This window comes from Lissotriton helveticus, chromosome 7 (assembly GCF_964261635.1).
Source record: "Lissotriton helveticus chromosome 7, aLisHel1.1, whole genome shotgun sequence".
NCBI classification, from domain to species: domain Eukaryota; kingdom Metazoa; phylum Chordata; class Amphibia; order Caudata; family Salamandridae; genus Lissotriton; species Lissotriton helveticus.
The window spans coordinates 1,786,249,201-1,786,276,716 of record NC_136068.1 but is presented as its reverse complement, the minus strand read 5'-3'; the positions used below and the strand labels follow the sequence as shown (position 1 = coordinate 1,786,276,716).

Sequence of the window (27,516 nt, the reverse complement as noted above, 5' to 3'; positions counted from 1 at the left end):
ATCGCGTTAAGCTCGGGTGTCTGCTGGAAGCTTCGGTTTCTCCGAGGCGAGCTCTGAGCCGGTGATATACCCGCCTGGTGCTGGTCACTGGGTTGGTGCTTGAAATCTGTCTTGGAAGCCTTTTCAATATTCTCACAACGAAGCCATAGTTCTTATTTAACTCATGCTCGAACAACCATTGACAATGAGAATAGTCCTGGCTTGCGTTTGGTTAATGTTATGTTTGTATATATCGGGACAATCATGTTTTTGGGCCGGGACAGGCAGTTGCGACAGGGGGGGGGGGGGACTATTGCTTGAAAGTTCTTGCGCCTGTAGTCATCTATGCTTGGTGCACAGACGTTAGCTGTTTACTGTCATTAAAGAAGTGAAATGCAGAAAAGTATAGATTAGAGCTTATTGAGTTTTCCCCCAGACTTTCAGAATACTAATGTTGTAAAAGCTGTTGATTGGGGTAGAAATAAATTCCATTTATTAAAGATAATACATTACCATGGTCTTACTTTTTAAAGTCGGAGTAGGTGTTTCTTCAAACCAATTCCCCCTTGAACTTTACTGCCTACCAGAAGAGATGACATATACATTTCGCCCTCTGTCTGATGTAACGTTTCCTATACATTGATTTACACACATGATTAAGTAATATGTGTGTGTAATGTAAAGTGCTCCGACACCCTTCACTTTTATGAGTGACACTATAAACTAATTAGAGGCATCAAGGGGTAGTTGGAAGTGCAGGGAATTCGTTGTGCAGGTGGTCATGGATGGGGGACACGCCCAAAAAACATTGTCGCACAGGGCGCCACCAGTGCTATAGCCGGCACTGCTGTTAGGGTTCACCTTTCGTTACTGATGATGCTGACAGTTGAGTTCTTTCCTTGTGGCAATGGTAGAGGGCAATGACTGTGTGTTCTTTTAATCTTGCCTGGGATATTCCTGAGATCTCTGGGGGTTTGTGCACAGCATACAGAGGGAATGGGCGACAGGGGCACGCATCGTTGGGTTGGTTTTGGTAAAGCATCATGAATTTTGCTTGCAGGAAGGTATTTAGCAAGCCCTGCACACAAGGAAGCTTTTCTTGCCCACATGACCAAGAAGCATGGGACATAGGGGGTTTTATTCAGGGGCAACCATTTAATAGGGACTACCTTTTCCTCTCTGTGTAGTTACTCACGGGGTATGCACTTGTCACTTTTGTACCTTGTTTTAACCCACAAGGTGAGAAAGTAAAGTCTGGACGTCCGTAAGTGTGGCAAGTTCACCTTAAATCTGACTGGGTGGTTTTCTGGTGCAATAGGCACCGTCAGTTAACTTTCACTACCGGCGCCTCTGACAGTCTGCCAATAGGTGGCACTGTCTGGCTTGGAGAGAGGACCTTTACTACAGGTGCATGCACGGCAAGGATCTGGGGGTAACCAGCAAAGGTTTGCTTCCTAGGTTTGTAAATTTGATGAGATGGGCCGAGTCGTGCTGCACAAGCACCGTGCATAATCTATAGGTCACAGTTTGGAATAACGAGCACATGCCGTGCATAATCTGTAGGTCACAGTTTTGAATACTAGCACACGCCTTATGCACAGTTACTATTAGGTTCGGAATCCTCTACTCCTGCACAACATTACATATATTGGACATTCAGGACACAGGTTATACGTTCTACTGTCCCTGGTGAGAGGTAACCACGCATATAAAGCTATGTCAATCTTTACGGGCAAGAGGGGCGAGTAGGGATTGCAACTAGACACCTGCAGCAGGGAGTGCTGCCAGCCAGCAAAGATTGGTGAGTGAACAGGTCTGGCAGGTCCCGTAGGGGTGCCTGCCACCTGGCCACTGCAGGTTGTTTATGGGGATCTCTAAAGACTTAGGAGGGGTCATGGCAAAGTAAACCTGAGCTGAGTCACATGTGGGGTGTTGCAGTGGTGGTACCTACATCATTTCACAGGATCACCACCTGTTGGGTCTATCTAAGGCTATAGTACAGCATTGGTGCTATATTGGACCATCATTGACACCAGCAACTGTCACATTGGTAGCAGTAAAGCTTTTGTTTATTTTGCCCGGGATTGGGGCTGACAATGTCATTGTACTTTGCGGCCAGAAACGGAATAGGCAAAGACATAGGTTTGGTCTACACGCAGATAGGCACTTTCTGTCAGCTCGGGCGGGAGTTGCCTTTCCCAAGAGGGTGCAGGTTGCCCTATAGTGCTGAATGGGAGGGGATGGAGCACTATATGGACAACTACCAGACTACATTTTGAAGTCATAGTTAAGAGGGTGCAGGTACATTACTCATAAGTTTTCTCCATGTACCCTGAGCATAGGGTTTGCATGCTACCGGTTGCGTCAGTTATGCACATTTTCCTTGGAAGTTGTTAGTTACCATTGGGACTGCATTTTATGGTCAGGCGGTTGGCAGGCCTTTTAGATATGGGTTTGTAGCGCAGGCATGTCCAAGTAAGGGAAGAGGTCAGAAGTCGGCCCTGGGATTCAAGTTCAAAGGCCTGTTGAGCGGCAGAACTGATTGGACTTGTGTTCGACCTCCTGGTCACAGGTTGAGATCCTGGTAGGTCCACTCAGCATTTCATCCTTCTGAAGTCGATAAATCGAGTAGCATGGAGTTGAGTAACAATAAACATATGTGAATTTGCCTGACCTATAGCCGGCAGCCATGCAGGTTGTGGGAGTTTTCATCCAACAAGTGTGCTAGGGTCCAAAGATTGAGGAAACTCTTGTTTAAAGCAGAAATGCGATACAAAATAATAAAAAACATTTCCCAAGAATACTAGCAGAAGTTGGGGGGTGGTAAGGCGTCACCTAGGGTGGTGACTGGCTTGTTTCGATGGACATGCTCCAACAAGCACTATACACAGAGGTGTGAGTTGAGCATCAAACTGGGGACTGGTGAAATATAGTGGTCTGAAATAACCGCCCTGGCAGCTGTGGCAGGGGGCGCGTTCAGGGGAAGCCATGGAGTCATCGCGCAGGAGGGTGGACAGTGCCATACATATATTCACTGAGAACAGGGGTTTGGTTTGATCTTGTATGCGTTACTGCACGCCAAGTCCTCAGAGTGTTTAGATGCTGAAGGGATACACCTGTCCAAAGGGGGAATGGGCCTATTCCTGCTTGATCTGGGGGAGGCCATGGAATCAGCAGGGGGTAGGTAACTAGGTCTATCATGGTGGGGGGCCCCCGGGGAGACTGTGGCCACACCCAGTGCTGTGGTGGAGTTACAGGGCGATCCAGAGGCTGTAAGGTACAGTAAGGGTACCCTCTGCAGGAGCACAGTAAGGGTGCTAAAGCCAAAAATCCCCAGGGAGGTCCTCACGTTGGACCCTGGAGGAGCGACGGCGCCCAGTTAGTCCTTCGGGTGGTTGTGGACCTGAGCAACCGGGGGTTGCCTGCAACTCTCTGCCCTCCTGAGCTGGGAGGGGCGTGAGTAATGGGTGGACTGGCGGTCCGCCGGTGGGAGGGGCTATACCCTACCCCAAATCGACAAACACGGGTTGGCGAGGGCGACCGGATAGGTTGGCTCATCAGGTGGGCAGGTGGCGAGGGGCTGCCTGTCCTGGGATCGCCCGTAAGATAACCCACCATGTTGGCATATTTTTTATGCAAATAAACCTGCAGCAGTTTTTTCCACTAAAAAATGTGTTGTGTCTGATTATTTCTCAGAAGTATTGCTGTGGGAGGGATGGGGAGTGTTGCCGATATTGGCACTATGCAAAGGGCCTTCAACTGCGTGACATTGCAGTTCAATGCATTTTTATTCAGTTTATAACCGTGAGAGCTAGGGCCAATTGTTTGGGTTAAAATCTGGAGATGATGGATTATGTGAAATGCAGCAAATTTATAATCATGTGAAAAGCGCTGTGGCTGCATATCACATAATTCCAGTGGCCCTGGTTATGCTTGGGTGCAACAGTACAGAGGAAAAAGAACTAACTAGGTTTCAATGCCCCCGACCCCGTCTGAGCACTGCAATTTGTGAATGATGCACAGTTAAACATCCTTCAGGGAGGCTGTTACTTTTGAAAGCTTGGAGAAGTTTTGAGTGTTCATTTTTATGGCTATTTTGCTAGCCCAGCACCCATGTCTTTAACTGTAAGACGGTCATCGACTCTGCACTATATATCAATCCATGCCCAGTAAGAAAATGAAACTGTGAATGTGCATCTTCCACCGGAGGGAGATGTAGACTTTGGCACAATTCATTATGGGCCCTGGGTACTCTGGCAAAGACTGCTTAACTAGTATTAGAACATTGGAATGTTGGGAGCTCCATTGAAATCAATGGAGTGCTCCGGGCTTATAATGGCTGGTATAAGCCTGGAGCTCCAACATTCCAATGTTTCTTTATTCACAGCTCTGGCTGTGAACAAAGGCTTCAGGGACCCGAGGGGATTCCAATCCCCTCACGCTCCCATAAGGCTTTGTTTTTTTTTGTTAGAACATTCTGCCATCTAGTGGCAGAATGTTATAATAGCCTTATAGCCCTTCGTAGTTGGGCTATACCGGCTATTAAAGTCCCTCTCACTTGTTAAAGGCCCTCGCCTACGGCTCGGGGCCTTTAACGCTGGAGAGGGCCTTTAATAGCCGGTATAGCCCTCTACGGCGGGCTATAAGGCTATAATATGTCGGGGTTCTATGTGAAAATTAGGAGATAATGGAGTACTAGCTCCATACTGTGCGTAGTCTTAATCTCGAAGCACTGGATACATGAAGGTGATGCTCAGCAAAATACTTCTCTTTCCTGTGTTCAGATAGGTGACCGAGGTTTAACAGCTCCCCCCCCCCCCGGGAGAGAGTTTTGTCTGCTGAACGGAGAAAAATTAGTGCAGAGCAATGTGGGATCAGTGGTGGATGGAGCTGCACAACTTGTTTCTATAAAGATGCCTTGAAGCCTGATCAGTGGTTGTTTCTCGTCCCAGTTAAGAATATTTAAAGGTCGGGTGTTGTGTATTGCTGGCCTGGCAGACATAGCTGCAACTATTGACAAAAGTAAGATCATGAAATGGCGGCGCACCTTGTTCAAAGCGTGTTGGAGCATGTTTCACTGCTAATGCTCTTAAGATAGCAGCCAACAAGGCAGGTTTTTAAGTCCTTAAATACTCTCATGCAGGCCGCCTGGTACTTTTCCAGCATGGTTTTGGATACTACTTAAGTTGCCCACATAGATACAGTATGTAAATTTCAAGCATTCATCTTGGGTATTGAGCCAGCGATGAAAGTCCGTCAAGGTTTCCTTATCACCCTTCCAAATTAAAAAGATATCATCTATATATCTCTTCCAAAAGAGAATATGATGAAGAAAGGGATTGGCTCAATACCCAAGATGAATGCTTGAAATTTACATACACTGCTAATGAAAGTACTTTAGATTTTTTAGACATTACCATCTTTTCTAAAGACAATACTTTGCACACCCGTACTTTCTTTAAACCGACGGCCAAGAATAGCCTGCTATATTTTCAAAGCTTTCATCCAAGACCCTTACGGGAAAATCTCCCGTACAGCCAATTCCTTCGCTTGAGGAGAAATTGCAGCTCAATTACTGACTACAAAAGTCAAGCGAATGACCAATGTGACAAACTACTTGTTCGTCAATATCCAAAGAAGGTGATCAACACATGCAAGAAACGTGCCCGCATCCAACCAAGAGAATCACTCCTAGAGACGTGTGCTAAATTGAAGGAAGATAGGATCACATGCGTAACTACTTATAGCCCAGTCACCAACCAAGTGAAGAAAATAATCAAAAGAAACTGGAGAATAGTAACATCTCACAATCTGAATTGGCCTAAACCGATGTTTGCCAACAAGAGAAGCCGCAACCTCAAGGACTTGCTGGTGCACACGAGACCCCCACCTAAGAAAAAGAAAGACACACCTGGACTGTGGAATAACAGTCCAGTAACAGGCCATTACCCATGTGGAAACTGCACAGTTTGTGACACTACAAAACCCACAAAGGAATTACAGCTGCTTCCCAACTTCAATTGGAAATTAAAAAGACATACGAACTGCAACACAAGCCATGTCATCTACATGATAACTTGCCCGTGTCAAATGAGATATATTGGCATGACCTGTCGTAAAGCAAAACAAAGACTTTGTGAACACCGCAGCAATGTGAACTGTAAAAAAACAACCACAAAAATGTCAACTCACTACAAAGAATCTGGGCACTCTGTGAATGACCTACAGTGGGTCATCCTGGAAACCCTCGAAACTGTGGACAGGAATGCAGCTAAAATTTTATTTGAAAAAGAGCAACGTTGGGTGCACAGACTTAAGACAGACAGTGAGGGCCTGAATTATGCCGTTCCGTGGTTATGTCTTAACAAATAATTTATATTTTGTCTGAATCACGAATTTTCTAACGTTCTTTAACTATGAGAAAATTCAGAATGAGCGCCTAAAGAGTACATTCTCATAAACTCCATCTGTCATCTATTTCCAAGCTAGAAATGATTACAATTCTCATCTGAAAATTAGGTATAACAATTTAGTACAACTAATAAGTACAAACACTCGAGTAACTCTTCAGTTTCCATCACTATGCAATAAAAGAAGACAGGTTACACACTGGCGATTGATTCTGGGTCACCAAGGGCAGAGACAGCACAAGCTGCTAGACGGGTGTTTGAAGGCTAGAGGTATTGAGGAGCATTGCCCTTTTCGTTATGGAGTAAACCGCAAGTATTAAAACCCCTTTACTAAACTCCTTTTTTCCTCACTCCACAACAGTGAAGCCTCCCCCTAACTGCCGAGGTTCCCGAGGAGACAAGTCTTACATAATGTAGAGGTACATTCCATAAGGTCCAGTTACGCATAAGCGCATGTGAAGACCCTGCTCTATACTGAGTTTTGCTAAGTTTTAGACTTTTGTTAGAAGTGCCTACTTTTCGAATAGAATCTCTTTCTGAATAGGCTTTCCAGAGTGCGCATTTAAAGATACTATAGCGGCAGTATGCACATGTTCGATTTTCAGAATACATGTAGAACGAGTGCTTGGTACCGTCTAATAATGAATGCATGTACTTTGAAATAATAGTAAGAGTCTATACTCGAACAGGTATTACATCGTTATACCAATGTCTAAGATAATCGTGATGACACAGTAAAATTGATTAGCGCCTTTGACGTCATGGTAATGTAACAATGAAATTGCGCCTTAAAGTAAATAGCGCTTTTAATATCAGAGCACTGTAAAGAAATGATTTCATGACGCCTAAATACGACTTTGAGATTTATACATCACAATATTCCGCATAGAATTTTGAGAATGAGTAAGTTGACGCTTAATATGAATGTGACTCTGAGTCTAGTATTGCACAACTCGCTTTTAATTATATGTTTTTTTAATAATATGCTTCATAATTCTCAACTGTGTCTCTATGTCATTGTACATTGCTGAAGTGTCTTTTCCCACTTATTCGCTACAAATGTGGTTGCACTTTCTCCCTTTTCTCTTATTACAGGTACAATGTGACCTACTACCACAAAACGAATCAGGTTACAAATTTACCTTTTCCTTTTTTTCACTTAATCACTTTATGGTCCTGAGGAAAGCCGACTGACCAACAGGCAGATAAGGCTGAAACATGTCGACCACTTTTAACCTCACAAGTTTAGTGCGCTAGAATTCCTAAATAATTCCATAGCGACACGCCTTAACCTTCTACCCGAATCCAGAAATATTAAAGTTGAACCTCTGGCTGTCCGGGTATTTTAGAACACCTTTATAGCACTATTTCACTTATTCACCATCACTACTGTTTTAACCAATGGTACAACCTCCTGGCGGAGGGTGCAAACAAAAACTGACCCAAGGATTACGCACGGACACGTGTTACAAGAAGCGGGGACACATCATATACCGCTACACGACTCTGAAAAAACACGTATATGAGGGTCTTTTATTTGGGAGACACCTACCGATCCACCTGCAGACCTTGGTTATGCAGGACCAGTGATCCTTTCCACATTGATTTATAAAAAAGGGAGACATAATGACCAGACTACCCGAAAATGGCGATTCAACAACATAACGCTAGCAAAGAAAGAAGACAAAGATACGATTGAGGGCGCAATCAAAAACTACATATGGGAAAACGACACAGCAGACACAAATCCGAAATGCCTGTGAGAGGCCCTGAAAGCAGCCATAAGAGGAAACCTGATCGAAATCAAGGCCAGAAGAGACAAAGAAGCAAAGTCACAGATGAACAAATTAGATAGAGACATCAAAGTACTGGAAGCAAAACACATAGAAGACACCACCAACTCAGACCTCCATCTAATGCTCACAAGCAAGAAATATGAGTACAATAGAATCCTCAGCGAAAGAGCAGGTATGTGGATCAAGAAGTATAAACAAATCAACCTGTGCGAGGCCAACAAGGCAGGGACAATATTGACATCATACCTCAAACGCAAGCAAAGACAGCACTCCCTAGCAAGTATCACAGACAAGCAGAACAAAACACACAAAAGCCACTCAGAAATACTACAAACCTTCAGAGAGTTCTACGAGGAACTCTACACAAAGGACAACAACATAAATGAAACTGGCACCACAGACTACCTAAAAAGACTCAACCTACCCAAGCTACCTGATGAAGAAGCGAGAAAACTAGGCCAAGACTTCAAGGAATCCGAAATAGGAAACGCCATCAACGCACTAAAGGACAACAAAGCATCGGGACCAGATGACTATACAGCACCCTTCTACAAAAAGTTCAAAGAACTTCTAGGCCCGGTCCTGACTAAAGCATTCAATCACTGCACAGAAGAAGGCACAGTAACAGAAACAATGTCACACGCCGACATTATAGTCATCCCGAAAGAAGGCAAGGATCCACAATGGCCCAAAAACTACCGCCCAATATCGCTAATCAACCTTGATTGCAAACTATATGCAAAAGTACTAGCCACCAGACTCAACAAAATACTACCCCAGCTAATCGGAAACTCACAAGTGGGGTACATGAAAACCTGCATGTCGCATGACAACACCAGACTCCTATGTCAGGTGATTGAACACTGCTCTAACTCAGTCAACCCAGCCGTTGCCATCACGCTAGATGCCGAAAAAGCGTTTGACAGGGTCTCCTGGCACTTTCTCGAAAAGTGCATGCAAGAGTACAATGTAGGGAGTGAGTATACGAAGAAAGTCATGGCGCTATATAAAAACCAACCGCAAAAATCGCCATTAAGGGGGGTTCATCCGCCCCGCTCGAACTCGAGAGAGGCACGAGACAGAGGTGCCCACTATCCCTGCTACTATTCTTACTAGCACTAGAATCTCTGATCACAGACACCCTGGCAAACAGAAACAATACAGGAATAACAATAAACAACACAACTGCCAAGATTGCAGCCTACGCAGACGACCTTCTAATTCTGACAAACGACCTATCAGAATCCTTACCAGCACTCATGAACACAATAGAAACATACGCCAATCACTCAGGCTATAAACTCAACAAGGACAAATCAGACTGCGTGCCACTCAATGTACACAAAAGCAGAGAGGCAATAGGGAACATTGGACTAGCTTGGCAGCCAAAGGCCATCAAATACCTGGGCATCCAATTCAAAAGAAGCCTAAGGGGCACTCTGGAACTGAAAGAGTCACTCACGCTGAAAAAGGTAAAAGATCTACTAGACTCATTTTCACTCAAGTACATCACATGGTGGAGCCGCATAGACACCATCAAAATGATGAATTCATCCATAGTCAATTACCTAGCGGACATGCTCCCCCTGCCCATGACAGAAGACTTCCACAAACGACTAGACCTAATGATCAACAAATTCATATGGCAGGGTAAAAAAGCGAGAATAGGCCTCCGCAAGCTGAGACTGGGGAAAAATTTAGGCAGACTCAACCTAGCATACCAGAAAACTTTCCCACTAGCATTCATAGCCAGACAAGGAATACATTGGCTGATACCAGGACAAAAGTTCACACCAACGTGGTTAGCCATAGAGAAAGCCATGCTAAACAACACCACCCCACTAACACTACTCACGGCAAACAAAAAATCACTCAACAACAACCCGATCCTAAAGTTCACAAAACAAGCACTACTGAAGTTAGACCGTAACCTAGAGGTCAGCATCAAAAACTCACAATGGGAGACACTATGGGAGAACAACAAAATCAAGTACAGAGGTAAATCCGTAGACATGTGAGAACAAGAGGGATTCACTTCTCAACACAACTAGAACATGAAGGAACACCACAGACCTTCAACAACCTGCAAAGAGAACACAACCTACCAGACATGGAACTCTACAACTTCCTAGCCATAAAAACAGCCTTAACAAAATCAAAGCTACACAGACAAACCCACTCGATCTTCTAGCTCATGGAGAACATAAACAAGATGAGCCACCAAGTCTCACTTCTGTACAAACTACTCCGACCAGCCATTTCTAAGCTCAACGATAAGAAAGTGGCCTACTGGGAAAGCCAAACTGAGACTAAACTGTCCGAACAGGAAATACAAATTCTTTGGGCTTCCCCAACCAAGAACATGATATCTCCAGTACTCGCACAAACCAAATTCTGGATACTACACCAAGCCTACTGGACGACAGCACGCCTGGCATCTGTAGGTCTAAAAGACAATGACACCTGCTGGAACTGCAGTTCAGGGAAAGGAGACCTAGATCACCTCATCTTCAGCTGCTCCAAAGTCAAAAAGTTTTGGAAACACCTGCGCGCCTTTGTGTGGTACTATACCTGGTAATATTTGGCAGCACGCAGCAACCCCAGAAGATAAGAAGATGGCCTAATCTCTGCTGATGAGGGGTAAATACCCCGAAACACGGGTACAGGGATGGCGAAGATTTGAAGATACGCGAGAATTCGAAAGAAGATGCATCGCAGAGTACAGTACTACAGTTACCATGGTCCTTAGGGGAGATCCCGCTGGTGTATTAGCAGTGTGCGACCCCATTTTGGTGAATGTTTATGCTCCTTGGAGCTTTGAGCTGACGAGCTTGGGACCCCGCACCTGCGCGCCTTTGTGTGGTACTATACCTGGTAATATTTGGCAGCATGCAGCAACCCCAGAAGATAAGAAGATGGCCTAATCCCTGCTGATGAGGGGTAAATACCCCGAAACACGTGTACAGGGATGGCGAAGATTTGAAGATACACAAGAATTCGAAAGAAGATGTATCGCAGAGAACAGTACTACAGTTACAATGGTCCTTAGGGGCGATCCCGCTGGTGTATTAGCAGTGTGCGACCCCATTTTGGTGAATGTTTATGCTCCTTGGAGCTTTGAGCTGACGAGCTCGGGACCCCGCACCTGCGCGCCTTTGTGTGGTACTATACCTGGTAATATTTGGCAGCACGCAGCAACCCCAGAAGATAAAAAGATGGCCTAATCCCTGCTGATGAGGGGTAAATACCCGGAAACACGTGTACAGGGATGGCGAAGATTTGAAGATACGCGAGAATTCGAAAGAAGATGCATCGCAGAGAACAGTACTACAGTTACCATGGTGCTTAGGGGCGATCCCGCTGGTGTATTAGCAGTGTGCGACCCCATTTTGGTGAAAGTTTTAGAAACAGGTGCTAGATTTCACTAACAAAACTCCAGGCTGCACCCTTAAAGAGTCATTCGCCACCATAGTGACAGCACATATCTCACTGGAAATTACGAGCCCAGAAGATAAGGACCTCCTTGACTTTCTCCTCACGTCGGCAACAAAAACAATTCTGACAAACTGGAAGGACACCTCCAAGGCCACCTACAAAAGCTGGCTCAACTGGGTGATCTTCCTAAGAGGGGCAGACACGACCACCCTCAGAAACACGCCAGGTAGACGCCACTGCAGAGCGATGTGGTCCAAACTGGACAACCACATGGACACCTTCAAACCACCATAGGTAAAGCGCCTCTCCAAATCCATCAGGGAAGAAGAGAATAACATATCAGGAGGGCTCCATACCAAACAAAGACACAGTCACTGTATAATAACCAGGGCCAAAGCTCTACTCATCCGCCCAATAGACCTGTTTTTTCTGTCTAAACCAACCGCTACCACCAGACGCTTCTGTTCTTTGTTATATGTTATATGTTTGTTTCGTGTTTTTAAGCCAGCGACGAGAATTTAACCGTAGAGGAAGATGGCCGCACCATAGGAGCTCAGTGTGTGAGCTCCGGGGTCCGGGATAACTGATTTAAGTTGAAATCCCAGAAAAACCCTGACAAAAAAAGGACATCCTCGCAACATTCGCCACCCCCCCCCCCCTGATACAAGGAGAAAAGTAAATTCACGAAACTTACATGGAAAGGGAGTAACGAGAGCCCAGCTCGACTGCTCCCCGAGGACTGGACTACCAGGACTGCTCCCCCAAGGATTGGATCTCCAGGACTGCCCAGGAGAGTGACAGCGACGTGTTGCTCGAGGGTTCCGAAAATGAAGGTGGCGAGAGTCGGGACATGAAGACACCGGCTGATCCCAGCGCACGGATCAACACGAAGGGTGGGAGACTTAGTCCACATTGCCACGACTGAGCGTATACCCATTCGACGTAATACTCATTCGAATGGAAGAAGAGTAAGACTCCTATCATTAGTAGACACACCAAAAGGGAGGACATCTTGTAATATCAAGATTCCAAAACAAAAGAGTACAACAAAGGACAGCTTAAGATTGCTATCTGAAATCATAACAAATAAGTGCACTAAGTAATTTATGGGAAGAGAAACTGATATCCATTACCATCATAGTAGGAGAGTATCCAAAGAGAAACTTGGTCACATAACCACAATTATGGAATACTACTAAAAAGCTGGATGCCTAGCGATATGCATCGTTAACTCTAGGGACAACTTAGTGACAAAGAGAAGAAACTTCATAAGGACTTATATTGTTTAGTAAATATGGGCGAAAGATACCCAGAGGCGGATGGTTTAAATGCCCATGTCATAAAATATCCACCTAAGTTATCCAAAAACGGAGCCAAAAAGTTTAAACACAATATCTTGAGGAAAAATGCGGACACACTGTTCTCCGACCCTTACTTTAATACAGATAAAGGCACTATAACTAATGACCTGATATTCTATACTAATAAAACGACTAAATGGTGCACTGCCTTCACTGGAATGCTCAACATAAAAGATACAAAGAACACTCCACATGGCACAAAAATAATGACCTCACCATCAAGAAGATGCAGAGCAGAACTATGCATCACCATATATAAAACCGGCATTGTATTGATACAGGCAGCTAACAGTGAACTAATGAAATTCGACAAGGTATTCCCTACTATAAAAGGATCACTTGAGGGCGTAAGACACCAACGACACCTGACCCCACCAGAAAATGAGACAGAACGAACAGAGGGATCCACGAGCCATGTGAATATACAACAAAACAAGCCCCAAAAGGAGAATACCACTAGCAGAGACGACGATCAAACTGGAGGCAGCCGAGAGCCAGATACCAAATCCGGAAAGAAATCCGAGATAGAAGTGTCTATAGCGAATAAGGAGACAGTAGGGATCGAAAGGTATACGAGTCATGTGAATAGAGAACAAGACCAACCCCAAAAGGAAAGGACGTCACCGTTGCTAAATACCGAGCCTCCCCAAGCAGAACCTACAGGGGCACAGAATGAATCATTCAAGGTGAATCTAGAAACCGAAAAGATAGGAAACATCAACTGTTCATTACCTATCTCGAATACTGTACTAATGCCAAGCAAAGCCCCATCCACAAAAACGCTCCTAACCTTACAAACCATAGATAACTCTCAAAACAGTTAAAAAAGAAACGGAATCAACAACCGAACAGATGGTAAAAAGAATATGTCTGTGGCACTAAATAAAGATCAAAAACAGAGAAGAGCATTCTACAACCACCGGACACACCGACTAATCATCCCTAAGTATTCACTCAGGAACCAGAAGGTTATCAAAGATCTTCAGAAACTAGTCTGCAACTTGACTCAAGTCACAAAGAGTACCATACAAGCGATTGAAGAAATACGAGAAGTGACGGCAAGCACCTATTCAAGGATCACGAATATACAAAATCTCGTACACTCCTTACATAGAAAGAGCAATGAGAGGGATCTATCCCTAGTGAACAGGACCAACCGCCCATATAGGACGATAGCCTTATCTAAGGAGGATGCCCTTGCCTTACTCTGAACTTATGAAGCACCAGACCGGAAGAATGAGGAGAACATCAAAACAGTTCCGATTGACTATAATAGAACAACAAGAAAGAAGGATAGAAAACCCAACCATAACAATTTACAACAAGTCCAGTTTAACTCTGAATACGAAAACTCGAATAGGAATAACCCGGGGAAACAGCTGACCTGCCTCCTACTCAACTGCCGATCGGCTACTAAACATGCATCAGACATAGCAGACCTCATCATTGACAAGGAAATTGATCTAGCAATCCTCACAGAAACGTGGCTATCGGAAGCATCATCTCCAACCATGGATCTCTTAGTACCACCTCAATATAACATTGTGAGACTGGATAGACCAAAAAAGTCAGGAGGAGGAATTGCCTGCATTCACCGAGCAGATTTAGAGGTCAGCCAAGTTCAAGCCGACCCGCTAGAATCCTGTGAATACTTAGGTATCAATATAAGATCAGCCACCAACCAAAGATGCAACATACACGCATTTTACCACCCACCAGGAGAGAATGCAAAGTTCATTGAGCAGCTAATGGAGATCATCACGATCAACTCAAACACAGATGCTAATAACATATTCCTAGGAGATTTTAACTTACATTGGGATAACTGCAACGACAAACTAGTCAACACACTTAAGGATTTCCTTGCTGAGCTAAAACTTAACCAAGCATGCATGGAACCCACACACACTAAAGGAGCAACATTGGATTGGATTATATCAGGCAACAAAAACACATCAATCCTCTCAATTGACCCGTGCGACTGGTCTGATCACTATGCAATAACCTTCGTGATACCGATATTGAAAAAAGGCAAGACCATCCAACCTCCAAATTGCAAAAAATGGATCCGAGACACAAGAGAGGCTAACATTGAGCTACTAATAGAAACCTGTGAGAGAGACTTAAAAGACACCTAATAACTTGCAGAATGTAAATGAGCTGACAGAACACTATCTAACTTCAGCCGGAAATATAGTCAACAACACCCTGCCATTAAAACTAAAAAGAATCAAGGAGAAGATGAAAAATCCTTGGTTTGATGGATCACTAAACGAAGATAGGCGCAAACTGAGAATGGCGGAAAGAAAATGGAGACAACACCCATCATCCCCTGAGCTGAAAGCCCTTAGAAAAATGAGAAACGAATATAACAAGAAGATCATCAATTCCAAAAAGGAGTTTATAAGAGCGGAATTGGACAATGCCAAAAACAGACCACGAAAACTCTTCGAAATCCTGAAGCAACAATCGAACAAACTAGCCAAAACAGCACATGAAAACGCAAAAACGACGCTTAGCAGTGAGGAATTCTCAACGTTCTTCACAAAGAAGGCCAAATCGCTGGAAACAGAACTCTTAAACGCCGCGACTAAACCCCCCAACCAACTAATGGCCATTGGCGAGGCCAACCTGACTGCAGGATGTAGAAATACAAAAAATAAGGCAAACTGGGACACATTCGAACTATATGATCAGCCACGATAGCCAAAACGCTTTCCAAAATCAAACCTAACAACCACTACCAAGATCCCCTACCAGCGAAATGCGTAAGAGGAATTAGCCATATTGTGGTACCAATCTGGACCAAAATAATAAACGCATCACTATCACAAGGGATCCTCCCAGACTGCCTGAAAACAGGTCAAGTGGTTCCTCTGATCAAAAAACCAACTGCGGATATTACTGACCCGAATAACTTTCGACCAGTGACCAACATCCCTCTATTGGCCAAATTAATTGAGAAATGCGTGCAGGGCCAACTGAGCCAACACATCTCTAAGTTCTCACTACTAGATGAATGCCAATCAGGTTTCAGATCAGGGCATAGCACAGAAACAGCGATCCTCCATATTGTGGATGACGCACTACAGGCGCTTGATCGAAATCAAGCATGCTTACTAATTGTCCTAGACCTGTCATCTGCATTCGACACAGTTAACCACGAAGCTTTACTGGCCAGGCTAAAGGACAGAATGGGACTGTCTGGAAATGTGCTGAAATGGTTCGACTCGTTCCTACGAAACAGAACACAACGTTTCCTGGTCAACCAATCAATATCACCACCTTGCCCCAACTCGATTGGAGTCCCACAAGGATCAACATTATCCCCTGACTTGTTCAACCTGTATGTAGAACCCCTTACAGCAATTCTCAGCAACTCAAAGATATCCTACCATATGTATGCGGATGACACGCAGATATATCTAAAGATATCTTCCCTTAAAGACATTGAGTGTATGAATGAAACACTAAAAATGACAATGGAATGGTTAACTACTAACCACTTGAAGCTAAATGCTCAGAAAACTGAGTTCTTACTAGTTTCTCCACCAAGGAGCGTTACAGAAATAAAAGAGTGGACCAAATTGGTGACGGCGCTCAACTGCACCCCGACGCTCGTCAACTCAGCCAAGTCACTGGGAATTACTTTAGATTAGAACCTTGACATGAAAGCTCACATTAATTCAATGGCTAAAAGCGCCCGCTTCCACCTGAACTACCTAAGAAAACTGAAACCATTTATCTCGGAATCTGATCGAAACTAGCAACCCAATCCTTAGTCATTTCGAGAATTGAATATGGTTGCACTACCTTAGCGGGTTTACCAAAAACCTCCACAGCGCCACTAAAAGCCTGCCTCAAAGCTGCGGCGAGACTCATCTCTGGATCAAGAAAGTTTGACCACATATCCCCGCACTTGAAAGCTCTAAACTGGCTACCCTATGAGGCCAGGATTCAACTAAAGATCGCATGTATCACCCATAGAGCACTTCACCACAATACTCCTGGATACCTATCCAAGAAAATTGAGCTGTCAGGAGGAAACAGACCGGCCAGGAGCGCCAAGGAGTTGGTGCTGAGACCAGCCATCTTCAGAAAGAAAAAAACTTATGACAGAGCGTTCTCCGGAGCGGCTCCTAGAATCTGGAACTCACTCCCCCCTAGCATTAGGAAGACTCCGAACACCTCAACATTTAAGCGGGAAGCGAAGAGCTTCTTAATGAGTAAATACCTTACATAGAAAATTTCATGGAACGCTATGTGTTACACTCCTGTACTCAAACTAAACACTTACGTCATCGAAGGAGAATGTTCGACGGAAATTAGATGAAAGAGAAACAATGAGGCAAAACTGATGACACCTCTTGTGATTAATCCGAACATCTACCGCTACCTCATGTTAAAGTGAACTTATACCACTATCTCTTCCTGAAACCATATAACCTACTACCTCTTATGTACGACGATAATGACTATGTTAATATCTTATGCTTTATAGTACGATATAATGTAATAGATAACCTCTCTAATGGAAGGTAGTTATTTATGCATTCACTAAAGCCTTATAATTATCTACCTCACTCCTTATATGCTTGAATGGAAGGTAGCTATTTATGCATTCACAAAAGCCTTATAATTATCTACCTCACACCTATATGCTGTTTAATGGACTTCATATTATTAATTTGCTTATCTTACCTCTATGTAAAGCGCTCTGATACCCACGGGTCTTGTTCGCGCTATATAAAAGTTTTCAATAAATAAATAAATAAAATAAATAAGAATGTGCAATTAGATGTCGGTCAGTAGCTGTATTGTGTATCCTGTAAATACCAATAAAAATATATTAATAAAAAAAATAAAAACATAAATAAAGTTACTGGGCCATATCGCAGAAGTATCAACCAGTTTGCCATCATATCAAGCAACTTTGGGAAGAAAGATGCATCTACCACCGATGGTACATTCACTTTGAGCAGACAAAGGTCCTACATCCAGAATCCCAAGCAATGCCACATTTTTCTCTCCAGGTTGTTTAGGGCTATTGAAATTGTATTTGGGACCCCTATATTAATACATATTATCACTCCTGAGAAAAATTAGAACATCAGGATTGGCAAAGCACTTTTTTCCATTTCCTAGACAGTTTAAAAAGCTTTGCTGTGTCCAAGTGGGTATATTGATGTAACACAATACTGACATTCTGTCTTCTAAAGACTGAAAGCATCCTGTGACGTATTTTACAGTTATGTATCCTAGGAATGTTCCTATGTCAACAGTTTCACTCTTCCAGGCTTGCATCAAGAACCCCAAAACCTCACTGCACACAATCATGGGGTCATTACTCAGGGCACGTTGTATGAGATTTCACAAACAGGGTTTTATTGACTCCCTGAGTTGCCTAGAAAAATATGCAAATCTGAAACATATTCTACTCTATTGCACAATTTTTAGAAACGTTTGACCTGAGATTGAATGGATAATTAGTGATATCTTTCATGTAAATATTGCTCTAAATCCATGTAACAGTGCATTTGGCCCCTGGCGTATGTGCCCAGCAATTAAACTTATGGAGAACAACCTTTATCTCATTGATCTTCTTCTAACAGTTGTCAGTGAGATAAATTTTTACTTTGATTTCAGAATATTTAATTTGTTTTTAAAGAAATATAATACATTATATAAAACAATGCTCCTGCTTATCATACACGCAATAAAAATATAATGTCAAATAAAATAGGGTGTAAGTATCATTCTAAACCTATTAGTTTAATAGCAATGTTTATTTTTATCCTAGAATAAATTATAACACAATTAGTAGATGTAATATGTTTATTCATGGATTCAAAATGGATCGCCTTAAGAATAAATGAAATTAAAGGAACGGGCTATGAAGTAACAGCAGTAGATAAGAGAGAAAAAATAGGAGTAGAGAAAAAGAGGGTGATGATCAGAGGAATTGGGTAATAAGAAGTGAAGAAGGGAAACAAAAACATTGGGAGATTCCATATTGGTAGATATATACATATTTGTATGAATATCTATGGAGGCTTAATTTTTTGTAAATATGAATCTGAAATGGTTCATAAGGATTCAGCAGATATAGTATTGCAGTTGTTATTAGATGGAATATTATATGAGCTTCTTAGTGTATTTTACTTGCAATAACTAGACAACGGCGAAACGTCAGCCCTCATCCTCCTGGACCTATCAGCCACCTTCGACACAGTCTGCGACCGCACACTAAGAACACTCCTCCAAGAAGCCGGAATCCAGAAGAAGGCCCTAGACTAGACCACGTCCTTCCTCTCTGGCAGAACCCAACGAGTCCGCCTCCCACCCTTCCGATCCGAAGCCACCGACATCATCTGCAGCGTACCCCAGGGCTCATCCCTCAGCCCGACCCTGTTCAATGTCGACATGGCCCCCCTCGCACAAATGGCCCGCCAGCACAACCTGAACATCATCTCCTACGCCGATGACACCCAGCTCATCCTCTCCCTCACCAAGGACCAACACACCGCCAAAACAAACCTCCACGAGGGAATTAAGGCTGTCGCCGAGTGGATGGGGAACAGCCGCCTGAAGCTGAACTCGGACAAGATGGAAGTCCTCATCCTTGGCCCCACTCATGTGCGTGGGACGACTCCTGGTGGCCGACCACACTGGGAGCACCTCCAAAACCCACAGACCATGCACGCAACCTAGGATTCATCCTTGACTCCTCCCTCTCCATGTCAAAGCAGGTCAACGCCATCTCCTCCTCCTGCTACAACACCCTCCGCATGCTTCTCAGGATCTACAAGTGGATCCCGCCCGAAACCAGAAGAACGGTGACCCAAGCCCTCTTCAGCAGCAGGCTGGACTACGGTAACGCACTCTATGCAGGAATCCTGGCCAAACACCTGCAATGACTACAACGCATCCAAAACGCCTCCGCCTGACTGATCCTCAACATCCCCCACCACATCCACATCAGCTCCCACCTAAGAGACCTGCACTGGATCCCTGTCAACAAGATGATCACCTTCAAGCTCCTCACCCACGCACACAAAGCACTCCACAACACCGGACCAGCCTACCTGAACAATAGACTCAAATTCTACAACTCCGCTCCGCCAGCCTCGCTCTTGCCGCCGTCCCGCGCATCCAACGTACAACCTCGGGAAGCAGATCCTTCTCCTTCCTCGCCGCCAAGACCTGGAACACCCTCCCCACCCATCTACGGCAGACCCATGACCTGCTCACCTTCAAAAGGCTCCTCAAGACCTGGCTCTTTGAGCAGTAGCAGCACCCCCCCCTCTCCCTCAGTGCCTGAGACCCTCACAGGTAAGTAGTGCGCTTTACAAGTTCATTGATTGATTGATTGATTAGGTCTTGTAGAACTTGATGGTATATCTTATGAAATGACATTTTATAATGGTTCTACTATGTTTTGCAATAATTTGACTGTCCACAGCCCCAAAAAACTTAATTTCTTGACTGACTGACTCACTACTGTGTTTGCGAAGTTGGGTTCTTTAAAGAGGTTTGTCTTTAGCTTTAAACTGAGGAAGAGTTAAGGCACTCCTGGTAAACACAAGACGGATGGCATTCCTGATTCAGGTAGCCGTTGTCTACATTTGCTCCCTGAGTTGATAAAAGACATTTGCTAATGTGTGCTTGTTGTCCTTTCCTATGCGTTCAACCACTAACTTTCCCATCAGCCATTCTGGCACTGGCAGGCATTGGATATGTAGTAAATAACCGTTAACCAGCATGGCGTGTGTATGCAGTGTGAGGCCACTGGAGTCAGTATTTGTTCTAGTCAAGCTCTACATCATACCCATATTGTGTAATTTGAATATTTCCTCGTTTCAGTGCCAGTTGTAGAGATCTACCTGTACCTTTTCCATTTCTAATCTCCATTGTTTAATACTACCAGTATTAACCCCTATGTTGATGCTGCAGTTCTAACGCAATGAGCCATTCCAGAGTTAGATTGCAGGAACTGTTTGGAGGTTACACAGTAAATTAAGTGACAAGAGTGAACGTTGAGTTACACTCAGGTGTGATTAAATTTCTTTCTTATTTTTTGCAGGATCTGATATGACGTCATATTACTTGCAAGGATGTGCCACACCTAATCTTTGTTCTATCATACATCTCCTTCCTGGAACACATGTAGATCTGGCTTCATCTCAGTATGACTGCACAGCAGCCTCTTAAGAGTTATGTGCAAACCCACCCCAGTGCTGAGAAGATGATTATCCAGCCACCCGCACGAGTGCTATAGCTAATAGGAAACAAGCAAGTTGAACCTGCATCTTCGATTGTTGAAATTGGGTTTAATGAAATGGACTAGAGGTAACATAACTCTTACTTGGGATGTCTGCAAAACTTCCAATCCGCTTCATCCTGCACAGCACGTTACAGCACTAGCACAGCGCTGTTATGTCTTTATCTAAAATACGTGGCAGGCCCATCCACAAAGTGGCAGACACAGTCCTGATTTATGCCTTAAGTCCTCAATTACAAGTTGGGTCGAAATGTGGTTTGTTCATCATGGGTGCACTGACTTTTCCTCACCTGGGTTTTCCTGCTGCAGGACCATGGCAACGGATTTCACCAGTCATACAGCAGTAAAATCACTTTGAAAGAGGGTTGCTGTGCAGCCAGGCATGGTTCCTTGGCCCCACACCCTTTCTACTATTTCAGAAGACGAACATATAATGTTTTCCCCGCATGCAACTTTCTCCTTTGACACCTTCTGACCTGGTCCCCTCACACACAATAAGTACCTGCTCAGAACAGGACAAAATCTCAAAACATTTTGCAGAATTCCACTTGGTAAATCTGTATTTGCACCATTATTCCCTGTTCTGTGGGGGATTAATTCAAAATAGGTGAATGCTGATATTGCAACTGAAATTCCTGCTACCTTATGTCTCTTCTCATAAGGTATGCCATCTGACATCTCCCGTAGGATAGATTAAAAAACAATGGTTCTTAAAAATTTATTGGGTATGACATATGCAATTTTAGGAAGTGTTACTACATCTCCATAAGGCCATCAGATATCCTTTAAAGACTATCTTGAATTTCCAGTGAGCCAGCAAACAATATCAATATGCCAAACAGCATTTCAATGGGCCAAATGACTGCACTACAGCAACATTTGACATCACCATCATGCCATCTGACATTTTGTGTGGGTCCTCTGCAGAAGTCCCTTTAATAATTCATGGCGGACTTATGACATCTTCTGTGGAACCTAGGGCTATTCATGGAGTTCAACTGCTATCAACCACTGGATATATCAACGTATGCAAGAACGAAGATTTTGCTCACCATTGTAATGTTGACTCATATAACTAACTGTTAAAAAAATGCTTACATCGGTGGAGTATTTTAGTCACAAACAAATGCTAATTTGATACAGTAACTGAAAGAAGATCTTGCTGTTGACACATAGTCCTACATTATGGTCTTGCAAAAAGGATTCTGTTGAGTCAGCAATGGGCGGTGATAGGTAGGGAGAGATATTTATGTTTGAGACAGAAAGCTCTTGTTCTAATGTGTGTCTGCATCCTTCGACACACATTCTTGATGAGAGCACAGTCATGTGCGTGTGTACAAATTGTACCTTCTCCTCCCTCCACAGACTCATTGCCTCCTATTTAACCACCCTGAGGATGTCTGCAACTGATGGGCTAAAAGGATGAGGAAACATCGTTTACAATGCGGTGTTTACACCACACAACCTTTACCACGCAGCCATTACAACGCAAGTCATTACTACGACTTGGGCTGGATGGGGCTCTTGGTTAAGGAATGGTGTGATTATTTATTTCAACACCTTCCCTACTGTTACTTGGGCTGGAGTTGGAATAGAAAATCATATTAATCCTCAATCCAGCGCCCTCCAACGCAAGTCGTTGTAACGATTTGCGTTGTAAAGAACGCTATGTAAACTGATCGCATTGTACTGTCATACATCCAAAGGGATGTATTACATTTTGGTTCTTCTAAATATCTGTCAGTGCGGGGCACAGTAAGTGTCATGTCACACAAGCTTGGACAAAAAATTGTAAACAGTCACCTAATTCACAATGAGCAAATATTGATTGCATTCTAGAGGTAATGCCAACCACTCAGATGTTTCTGTGAAGGAATACCATAGAACTACTTTGTGACTGACTTAGATGTTCTGTTTTCTTCTTCCACATCATCATCCAGAACTCACTCTGCCATGTGAAATCCATGACCCATTCTTGCATGCTCATGGTTTCATGTTGAATTATTTAGGCATGCAGGTGCCCCAAACCCTTTATATCATGCTTGAGAGCTTTGCTATTCAGGGCAGTGAAAGCCTGATTGCATTGCCTGTGCTGGAGCAGTGTAAATTAATAAAGCTCATTGTAAATGAATGATCTGAGTCTGTGTTTCTTATATGGGATAATGGGGATGGCAAGCAAATGCTAATGTAACTCTTGGCTCCCTATTGACTCTACAAAGAGAACAAGTACCAATGGCCTGAGTGAGATGTGAACTCTTCACACCATGAAAAACCCAGGACCATAAATACAAGTCAAAAACATTTTAAACAAATAAACATTAAGGGCCCAATTACCATGTTGGACGGAAAGCTGGCGACTAGCTGTCGGAGGCTTTCCATCTGACATTGTAGGTTTCATTCCACCTACCGTATTATGATTACAGTGGTCAGAGTGAACCCTGCAGGGGTATTCTGATGCACTTCCGGAGCATCGGATTCCATCATAATCCACTAATGATGGTGGAGCTAAGCTCGGCTCTGCTGTCGGGATTATGATAGCACTTTCTGACAGCCTTTTCATGTTGGCCTTTCCAACATGGAAAGGATGTCAAAAAGTGCCTTTTGGAGCAGCTAGCAGGGCCCCATCTCCTGCCCTCCACTATGGTGTCTGGGAGCACCACATCCCTGCAACGTGTGACAGGCACCACATGGTGCCTGTCACAAGGTGCAGGGATGTTTGAAAACATCAATTTCAAAATAGTAGCTGGTGTTACTCAGCCTTTTCCACCTGCAGCAGTATCTGGTGTTGAGAAATGGATGTCTCCAGCTGCCCATATTTTGGTCACATCAAAATCCGGTGGTCGTAATAGCTGATCTATTGTCGGTCAGTTGCAGACCGCAAAGGTGTTGACATTGTAATTAGGCAGTAAATGCTTACCATGAAAATGTCAATTATCTTGATGAAGAATACTGTTCACTGTCTTTATAAAGGAAAAGAAGTAATCAACACATTAGATGAGAATGGTGTGAAAGAGGAAATAAAATCCCCAGAATGGCTTGCCCCTAATGTACTGGCAGCAAAAAAATGGGGAGAAGCAAATTAGGATGTATTTCTATCTTAGAGATTTGAATAAGCTCATTTGTGTTATCATTAATATCTCTGAACCCTAAACTATGTTTGGGGTGCAAAAGGACAAATGTTTCTGGACCTCTCGTCTGTGTACCATCACGCCAAATTACATGACGGACAAAGAAATCAGACATCATTTGTTATATCTTTCAATGCAAACCACTTCGTTAGGTTGCCATTCGGATTGGTATCCTAAACTGCATGTTTGCAGAAGATCATGAAAAAAGTGTAACTGGCATATTATTCTTTCAGAATGATATCCTGTATTATGGGAAAGAGTGTGAGGATCATGTCTGCACACTGGTAAAAGTTTTCAAGAGATTGACAGGAGCAGATTTAACCTTAAAGAAGATGTTAGAAACGGGTAGCGTGGGGCAGAGTGGGCGGGCCAAACTCCGGAGAAAATGTGTAAAGCATCCACGCAGCACACACAGGCGTCACACAAGGCACATTACAAAAAGAGATCACACCAGTTTGGGTGAAAAACAGTATGTGTATTATAGAATCAACACATTAAAATGGACTCACAGTTGCATATAAACTGTGCCAGCCGGCACTAGGTAAGGATTCACGTGGGACTATTTACAAGGCAGGGCCAATCGGGCCACTGCAAGAACCATTGGAACAGGACACAGGGTAAAGGAAAGTCCACCATTAAATGTATCACAGCCAACAACTACTGGCAACAAACTGAACTCAGCTCAGCACATTAGCAAGAGCCCCCTTAGGCATAAAAGCGCAGCAGGAGGCATAAACATGAGCGTAAATCATGTGAACACCACATTAGGCACCTTTAGGCAGACAAATACAGCATCATCACCTTGGGGTCAGGCCTGTAAATACATTAACATGTGGCATCAGAGCAGGCCTAGCAACATCTCATGCGCGACAATCAGCATAAACCCCCATTAGCAGAATGAGGCATAACTTTAGGTAGACCTGCATGAGGTATAGAAACAAACCGTATACAGGCAGGAACATAGGCGTTAGGCACGAACCCTGGTCGCAAAAGCATATTCTGCGTAAAAACCCCATTAGTGTAAGGGCCTTACATTTGGCAGGCACCAAATCATGAGAATGGGACTGAATTCTAACATAAGTCCCACCCTGCATTGGGCAAAATCCAGGGAGCACAGGGGCAACAGCCTTGGGAAACAAACGTTAGGCACATTAGTATCAATGCGTAACCATGGGGGCATGACGGCATGAAACATAACCAGTGGTGCACCCGGGGTCCCACCGGAAATATTTGCCCCAAACTTGCAGAGTGGCCTCTGGCGCCACTGCGCCGTCGTCAAAGGGTTTCTAGGTTCATGAATGCCCCTACACGTGGCTGCTGCCCACTGTCCACCAAGCAGTCAGGGGGCAATCCCACACACCGGGATCCCCTCGTAGCGCTTTAAAATCCCCGCGCTGCAGGCGTCCGCTCCTCTTCTCCTGGGCACAGTTGTAGCACCTTGGCAACAAGCAGAGCACAGTCAATGCAAATATGGCACTCTGGCAGCACCCCAATGCAGCACACACGCAGGGAATTGAAATATAGCGCTTTGACAGCACAGCGCTGCAGGCGTCAGCTCCTCTTCCCCTGGCACCTTGATTATAGCGCTTGAGAGGCACTAGGTCCCACTAGAAGCTTCAGGGACAGAAGATAGTGTACCTCTTCTGGTAATCAGGAAAACAGTGCCACCAGGCGCTAGAGTGCAGGCAGAGCAGCACAGTCACTTCAAATATGGCGCTCACCAGGCGCTAGGTGCCTTACAGTTACCGGGGTCCCACCCGTCGGAGTAGCGCCCATGCTCCTCACCTCCTTGGAGTGCAGGCAGTCAAAGTATAGCGCTCATGAGGCGCTAGGTCAGCAGTGCAGGCAGCCAAGGCTGGGCAAGATCAGCAGACAGTGGGCACTCATCAGTACAGGACAGCAGGTCGTAGAAGCAGTCATCTCCCATAAAGTGGCACTCTCCCTGACACTGCAGTCTTCACTCCAGCAAAGGCTCTCACTGGCCCTGTGGACAGCAGAGGGGTACAGATGGGATCAGGTTGCCAACACACAGGCCCATGTGGCGGTACCTCTTGGCAGAGTGTCCCCTCTCATTCCAGTCCACCCTCAGTCTGAGCACATGGCATCTCTACTGTGCTACATACACACCCCTCCTCCCACCTACCTAAAAGAGCTGAAAGCTTCTAGAAGGTTCCTGGCAATTTCAGCCTCACTGTCACTGAAGGAAGTGTAGAGCACCTTGTCACTTTAAACACTAGACCGCCAACCCACCTCAGGCAAGTGGCACAAGCAGACAGAAATGGACTCCATTTTAAAAGTGACATTTTACAAAGGTGCATTTCTACAAAGGTGAAAATTACTCTGCGCACGCCATTGCGCAGCATGTATCACTGCATCTCACACCACATATGGCCTATACATTCATCTACCATGGGGGAGATATAGATGCGTACACCATTGCACAGCATTTAACATTTGCATTTGAAATACATCTACATGACATGTTGATTCCCAGAAAAGCGAACAAATTCAGGAAAAAAGGGCCAAGTCCAACAAATAAGTGTAAGTTTCATGTTGGAGCACAATACTTCTGCTGAAGGACTCGAGCCAAAATTGGAGTTGGCTGAGTTGATTATTAAAGCAGCAGCACCATGTGCCAAAGATCAATTGAGTTCTTTCCTGGGGTTGGCGGAATTGTAGTTCAAATTCAAATCCAATTTGTCTGCGTTAACTCAACCCATCAGAGCTTTTCTAACAAAATGTGTGAGGTTTGAGTGGTCTGTTGAATGTGGTAAAGCATTTGAGACTATCAAATGTTGCATTGGTGAAATGGATACCCTAGGACACTTTGATACTACTAAGAAATCCATTTTGAACACTGATGCCAGTCTAAAGGGTTTAGGTTTAGGTTCACAGATTCATGATGGGGAAGAAAAAGTAGTGACATTTGCATCTCGATCACTCAAGGATGCTGAAGAAAGGTGTTCTGTAATTGAGAGAGAGGCTTTGGCGTGCATGTGGGCAATTCAAAATTTTACTTTTAACTTATGGCGGATGCCGTTTGTGGTTAGGTCTGATCATAGATCATTTTCCACCAGAAAAGATCATGAACTTACACCAAGGATTAAAAGGTGGATGGAGGTATTG

At 44.1% G+C, this 27,516-nt stretch overlaps 1 protein-coding gene across 2 annotated transcripts in view; it reads left to right on the top strand.

Moving 5' to 3' along the window:
- LOC144767716 (uncharacterized) overlaps positions 1-23,393 on the top strand; it is a 323,524-nt gene extending 300,131 nt beyond the window's left edge. Inside the window, exon 5 of one of the 2 annotated variants that reach the window (XM_078651106.1) lies at positions 21,065-23,393. In XM_078651106.1, the coding sequence (XP_078507232.1) occupies positions 21,065-21,192 (128 nt within the window). In that variant the 3' untranslated portion in view covers positions 21,193-23,393. Of the gene's footprint in view, positions 1-7,484; positions 7,518-21,064 lie in introns of those variants that run through there. The other variant, XM_078651107.1, reaches the window with a different exon arrangement.
- Positions 23,394-27,516: the final 4,123 nt, after the last annotated feature.